Source organism: Morone saxatilis, unplaced genomic scaffold (genome assembly GCF_004916995.1).
Source record: "Morone saxatilis isolate NCDOM2014 unplaced genomic scaffold, NCSU_SB_2.0 Contig11, whole genome shotgun sequence".
Taxonomy (NCBI): Eukaryota; Metazoa; Chordata; class Actinopteri; family Moronidae; genus Morone; species Morone saxatilis.
This window is the reverse complement of record NW_023339663.1, coordinates 29,032,396-29,039,579: the sequence shown is the minus strand read 5'-3', so window position 1 is coordinate 29,039,579 and position 7,184 is coordinate 29,032,396. Positions and strand designations below refer to the sequence as shown.

The 7,184-nt window shown below is 39.2% G+C and overlaps 1 protein-coding gene across 1 annotated transcript in view; it reads right to left on the bottom strand.

Annotated features, from left to right (window-relative positions):
• Nucleotides 1-80: 80 nt before the first annotated feature.
• The window catches only part of cers3a (ceramide synthase 3a), a 16,749-nt gene continuing 9,645 nt past the window's right edge, over nt 81-7,184 (bottom strand). Inside the window, exons 8-11 of the mRNA XM_035682169.1 lie at nt 6,745-6,873; nt 5,629-5,735; nt 3,752-3,905; nt 81-2,627 (exon numbers count right to left, since the gene is read on the bottom strand). Of these exons, the coding sequence (XP_035538062.1) occupies nt 2,442-2,627; nt 3,752-3,905; nt 5,629-5,735; nt 6,745-6,873 (576 nt within the window). The 3' untranslated portion in view covers nt 81-2,441. The remainder of the gene's footprint in view (nt 2,628-3,751; nt 3,906-5,628; nt 5,736-6,744; nt 6,874-7,184) is intronic.

The following is a 7,184-nucleotide window of genomic DNA, read 5'->3' as shown; positions in this document are numbered from 1 at the left end:
ATGGCAGTTCAAAATGGCAGACCCGTTCCCCCTGTTGATAAAAACGACTCATTCTGAGATAACAAAACCACAACAGTTCTTATTTTCAGGTGATTATACACTAATGAAAACATAACCATGAATATTATATTCCATTTCTGACAATAGATCCTCCTCCTTAATGTGACCTTTAAGTGTCTCCAAGGGATTGATATGACAATACTGACAATAAATCACATCACCCACACACACATATAACCCCACACAGTATTTCCATATAATAAATAAACCTACAACCAGTTTTACATGCTTGTTTTCTCCAGTGAAGTCGACAGCATTAAAACATATTCAAATCATTTTTTGGCACAGTATTAGTGATGTTAGGCAAGAGTAAACTCAAATAGTTTTGTATTCGGAACACTCATATCCTCTGTCGACTGTACAGTAATGTTGATACTGCTTATTATTACAGATCTGTTACGTTCAGCTCACCAGAAGAGTCAAGTTTTCAACAAGTCCTCCAAATGAAAATGTATTTTGTTGTTTAATTTGGAGGACTTGTTGGTCTGTGCTCTCTAGAACAACAAATAGAAGCATTTTCTGATCTGACATCCTTCATCAGCAAGATGACATCATTTGTCAGTATCTTCCAAAAGCATTACAAATTACAATTAAACACAAAAACAACTTGGTTAGGATTATGCAAAGATCATGGTTTGGGTTAAAATAAAGACTTTTATATGGAAATGAGTAAAATGTCTACATTGTTAAATATTAAAGTCTGATGTTTTGTTGATCCACTCATCCACCCTGACCTCCTCCCTATGTGGACTTTGCTTCTTCTTGGGAGGACAGGTCCATCCATGGATGCATTAGGGAGGTCTCATCTTTTCTCCAGATGGTCAACATCAGTTTAAAGATTCAAAGTCAGTGATTATGTAGCTTTTTTGTAAGCTAAGCAGCCAGCTCACTGTTCAAATGCACTTCATATAAGCATTCCAGGGTTCCCACTCTTTTTAAGGAATAATTTTCCAGGACCTTTCCAGGAGATTTTTTGACAAAACAGGACAGCACTTGCTCACAAACGGCCATATAATTTACTAGTAGGCCTGTAGGCCTAGTATCGACACATTTAACTAACGTTTTATTCCTCCTTTCTTAATGATGCAGTGTTTATGATGAAGTGTTCATTACAGGCAGATGGTCAGTGTTTACTCCACATTCATTTGCCTAATCCCTATTTTTCCACTGCATACTCTCCAGTGAACTGACTACAGTTTATAGTTTACAGTTTTCCTCTCACCATAACATGACTTTTGCCACAGCTAATAAATAACAGTTCAAATGATGTAGAATTTATTTTAGTTTTTGTAAATTAATCTTCTCTTTGAGGAACTAGTGGCAGCTACGGGGGTGGGCACTTGGTGTAAAACAGCAAGAATGAAGTAAACAACAATGGTGGCTAAGAGGTTAGTGTAGATGCTGCTAGCATCAGTGCTATCAGAACTGGAGAGTATTTCTTCATTGAAAGAGGAAAGAACGATACCGAACGCTTTACTCTGTGGAAAAGATGTTTTCTCTCTTCTCCCAACTGTCTTCAGTAAGGGTTTGACTATGTTATAATGTTCATTGATCTGATTAGTTGAAGTTCACCTGTGATAGATAGTAATACACAGATGGTTCATCCAATCACCTGCAGAGTATTTTTGGAAAGTGTTCTTTTTCATGATGCCCTCCGGTTCTGTGTAACAAACCCTGTTAAACAAACCAACAAGTCTAACTAAAGCAGGTAAATCGAATCACTACTAAGTAACTGACACACAGAAAACCTGCAGTCATGTAGTATTATTCCAAAGGCTTTTTGTGTGCAGTGTACATAAAGGGAACTTGGAGGTAACAGTGTGGAAGTGGGGGGTCAGAAAGAGTTACCCTAACAAGTTGGGAGTCCCCTAACAGTCTATGGTGTAACTGGATCCCATTCATCTCTCTGTGACCATAAATATGTGGTGCAAGCCAACAGAGGGTTGATATAAAAGCCAGCAGGCCTTGATGGATGAAACAGTGAGTTGAAGTGACTGGGGGAAAGTTCCACAGCGCACCAGCTCTGCACTTCACAAACAATACAGAAGAAGTTAGATGTGACGATAGTGTGCAGAGGGGTTTGTGTTTTGTTTGCTTGTTTGGTTCACTGGACTCTCTGGACCTGCAGGGCAGTGAAGCGCTGCCACTGACAACACTGTGGGGAGGAACAGAGCCAAAAAAATGTCAAAGTCTCCCCCTGTGTGTGTGTTTGCAGTTCAATGCACTGTGAGCAGCAAGGCTTATTTGGGCTAGGTCGCGTTCCAGCGTCTGAAGGAATAAATCACGTTTAGCTCATTTTTTCGTCCATGTTGGGTGAAATATATTTACCATTGTTCAGTTTCTCACAACCTAGACTCATGCTAAATCATACTGAGCATGTGTCAGTACACAGTCTTTGACCGGCAGATGTTCTCTGGTGGAGACAAGCATCCAAAGCAGCCGTTCTTGTCCTCCTTCTCGTCAACCACCAATCCGTTGCTGAGCTTGTGCTGCTCCTCACCATCCTCTGTCAGGCTGCTCTCTTCCTCCTCTTCCTCTTCATTGTCACTTCTCTCATCTTTGGTTAGCTGTGGCATAAGAAAGAGAGAAGTAAAGTAGATGTAGAGGAAGAAAGCAGATATGAGGGGACGGGTGGAAACGAGGGGGAATCGGAGAAGAGAGGGAGTGGGTGTTCAGCAAATACAACAAGCAGCTGGCGGAGCCAGCAGCCAAAGTCGAAGAGAACAAAACGTCCACCCGAAAGCAGATTTGGAACCTGAGCTGCGGCGAAGAACAATGAGCTGGAGTTTTGGGTTCTTGTCAGTGGAAACTATTTACTGCTTTCTCTTTCAGTCATAGTGCTCTCTCATGTGTTGTTTTGTCACAAACATATTTGTACTAAGTCCAAAATAATCAGGTGTTAATGGCAACTGTTGTCTAAATAGTCTGTTTCCAGTCAGTGTATGTTAAAGTAATGGTATTCTTATTTGTTCCTAGCTAAGCAAGCTGTTTCTCACAGAGCAGCGACAGAATAGATGGATATAATGACTACGTTTACATGCACACTAATTTTCCACTATAATTTCAAATACAACAAATCTTCCACATTTGATAATGTAAACAGCATATTCCTTTGGATATTCTTATTTAGGCATTATTCAGAATTGAGCATTTTCCAATTAAAGCTGCAGTAGGTAACTTTTATAAAAAAATAACTTTTGTCATATTTGCTGAAACTTTCACTATATCCTGACAGTAAAACAAAGACAGATCAGAATCAGGTTCCTCTGCTTCCTCCTAGTGCTCCTAATGGCATTTACAAGAATCCAACTGGCCTGAACAAAAACAACCAATTTTAGGGTGCATGGGTAAAAAAAAGCCTGTTTCATTCAATGTTAGTTTCTTTTATTTGTGACCACAGTATTTACCTAAACTTAACCAAATCATGGAATCACTATGTCAAATTTATTTTAAAAAATATTGTGTGTAGAAAATGTAAGAGAACCATTCCACAGGGTTTCACTCCACTCAGGTGTGGGAGGGTTTATGTTCATTATCTGCCACGCATTAATATTAGGTCTTATGATAAGTCATGGTTTACCAAGACCACAATGAAAAAAAAGTAGAAATTGTGCTGTAATTGTGCTCTACCCATCAAAAACAATTTGGAAGCATTGATAGATGACAGACCATTCTTACTGAGCAGACTTACAGTGCCAGTCATAAACTTTCTGATCATGCACAGAATAAGGTAGGCCCAGAACATGTGCAGACAGAGAAGGACCACCAGCATCACATTGAAGAAGTAGTATCCAAAGAAGGCAGGGTAATGGTGAATGGGGTAGACCCAGGTACAGTGGATCAGCCTGAAACGCAGCACAATAGAGACAGGTCAAAATCTCTTACTATCCAGGGTCCCAATCTGTGTCCCGTGTTGCTGAAGATCTTCTATATACCATCTAAATACCATCACCTCCCATATACACAGGCCCTTTCACACAGGCCCGATGGACAGCTGTTGTCCAATGTTAGGCCATCAGTAAGTGTCTGTAGCTCTAGGTTTTGCAATGTGTCCCTGTCTGTTGTCAGCCCTCTCATGCCGACTTTGTCAGGAGGGTACGCAAGGATTGTTTCATTTTTCAACTTTATTTCATCTGATCATTCAATTCAATTTCAATTCAATTTTATTTGTATAGCGGCAATTCATAACAGAAGTTATCTCAGACCTCAAATAAGCAGTCGTAAGACCGAACTCCTTATAACTCAGAAACCGTCTGAGTGACAGCATGCAAACCTACATCAATAGGGCTGCTTTTGTTTTTATCCACAGTCCTAGGTCTTCAATGACGAATGCAGACTACTGTAGTTGCTGGCCAAGATGCTGACGACGTGAGGTGATGCACCAGTCAGCTTTGGTCGCTGCTAGTTCTTTGAAGTCGGTTTGGTGTGTTGGGGCCTTAATCCACCAGGCCTGCAATAAATCCTACTTTTCTGAAGGTTCTAATGTTCAGTTTGTTATTTTGTTGCAATTTACGTTTTAAGACTGTTGTTGATTCAACTTTATTCAATTGTATTATAATGAGAGATGTTGCTTTTTCCCTATTATAATTTTTTGTCATTCTTAGATAGGAGGCAGTAGAGAGTTGACAATAGAGTGTGAACTGGGCTTTAAGCTGATGATGGTTGAACTTTTACAACTTGCCATCGCAGCTGTGACTATGGCTACCACAGAAACCACATCAAGTATTTTACTGTTGTCTGAATTCACTGAATTATACACACAAGCAGTTATGGAGCAACACTAGCTTCAAAGGTTAAAAAAGGGATTATCCAGCTCAGGACACAAAACAATGTTTATCATATCAGTAAGCTAAACTACATCATCATGTAATATTCATTTTCTCTACTTTAAGACACAATCTGCTCTATTGAGCCACATAATGAGATTAGAATAGTTAGATGGCAGCAACATTCAACTTGCTCTTAGGATCAGAGGAAGTCCTGGTAGCTGCAGTGGTAGTGTTGCTCCCTTCTGCCACCCATTCAAAATACAGAACCCCGTCATTTCTGGCAGAACACAGTGGTAAAAGGTAGTGTAGTGCTGTATGGAGAAGTAGGTCTTAATAGTTTGTCCTTATGTCCCATTTAATGAGAACAGAAAAATATTGCAAACATCTCTCAATGAGTATCACAATAAAATTCACCATCGCCACAAACTACAGCCTCCAAAATAGCAATAAAGTCTGCATTGTGTTTCCAGCATTTCACAAGAATTAAAATAGCATGAACATTTGTGTCAGTGACTCCAGTAACTTTACAAACAACCTAATCGGTTTGTAGATTTAACTTAATGTCATTCCAGTTTAACCAAGCTGGTAAAAATAAGCCAATTTCACTTCCAATCCATTTTCCTGCTATGCAGAAGAGTTAACTGGTTAACTGTATAATAAGGAAATGATGAATGGAAGCGGCAACTAATGTGCAGAGTACTGCCATCATATAATATAGAGTCTCTCTCTCTGTCTCTCTCTCAAACACACACACACACACACACACACACACACACACACACCTCATTTCCAAACTTACCAGAATGGGTAAATGATCAGTCGTGTTACCATAAACACTATGGCAAACAGAACAAAAAGAGTTTTGCAGGCTTTCTCCCACTTGGCATAGTTGAATAATTTGGCAGACTAAAAGAAAAAGGAGTCATATTGTTAATCAACCACATTAAAAAACACAGCAAGATTAAATTGAATTACTATCATTCTCTGCAGCATACTCAGTGGTAACTATAAAGCCTTAATGGTATTACTGTACAATCTAAAGCAGCCAGGTATCCATTGGAATGATGTTCATATTGGACAATTATGCCACAAACTTTACATCCAATGCTAACATTCAGTGTAGGAGGTTGTGTGTTCTTTATGTAAAGAGGCAGAAAGTAAGGGTGTGGATAATGTGTTATGGAAGGCCACTGGGTTCAGCAGGTGTGTGTGTAAACCTGTACATTCGTAAACACGTAAAGCTTCATTATCAATGGCTGGTAATACTGGGGTCGTATATGGTCCTATGTATGCCTACTGGGTGTTTTTTTAATTTATTTTAGATTTTGTTCATATGTATATGCTCTTTGACACACAAAAAAAAAATATGAATTAGGAGAATTGCATAGTTTTTTGCCACTGGGAGTTTAGTTTAGTTATTTTTGCAACCAAGAAAGTTAGACGGGAAGCCATTTTTAGGATTCAATATCCAACTTGTTATTTACGTCAATTGATTTGAGCGTCCAGATTCCCGCAAATATCAGACACATTTGCACTGTATACTTTTTTTTACTTTTTTCCTGGTTGTTTTTGGTTGTTACCCAAATACCATAGCAAAAAGGCTCTTTAACTTGACTTACCTACAGTTGAATACTGGTGCATTATTGTCATCAAACACATAGATGTTCGGTTATACTGTCCGGTTACCAAAATTTAATCCACACCTTCCAGTCAATTAGAATTGAGAATTCTTAGTGGCCATGGTCGTTGTTTTTAAACATGACTACCATCTTTCACTAAATTTAACCAGGTGAAAATAAATGTTTAAAATGTTGGCATTGAATATACTCTAGGCTCTAGGCTTTGCAAGGTCATCCAGTATAAACATACTATCAGGTGATAGGGCTGTTTAAATCCATGTGTGGCTGTGACTGACCTCCAGTAAAACATCAGAGGCATCATGGACGAGCATGACCAGTGTTCCTATACGAATGTAGTTGACACACCAGGAAAATGATAAGAGGACCAGCGTGGCCAAGTGGTGGATGATTTGCTCCTTAAAGTCCTTAAAGGAGGAAAACAATAAAATGGCATCAGTCAGTTACCATGGAGAACACTTACAGTCATTAGACTACTAAACTAGAGTATGACTAGCACCACCTAGGCTACAATGTTACAATACTCTGTTTGTCCTGAGGGTGGTGCTAGAGGAAACCATTGGATAACCATTGACAGTAAACTGTATATAATGGAAAGATCGTCTGGGTCTGGGAAGTGAAGCCAATAAGGAAGTGTCTTAAACCTGCATTCTATGTAATGGCCAGCAGGGGACAGCTCCATTGGCTGCAATAACATACCGATAGCATTCAGTCTTTT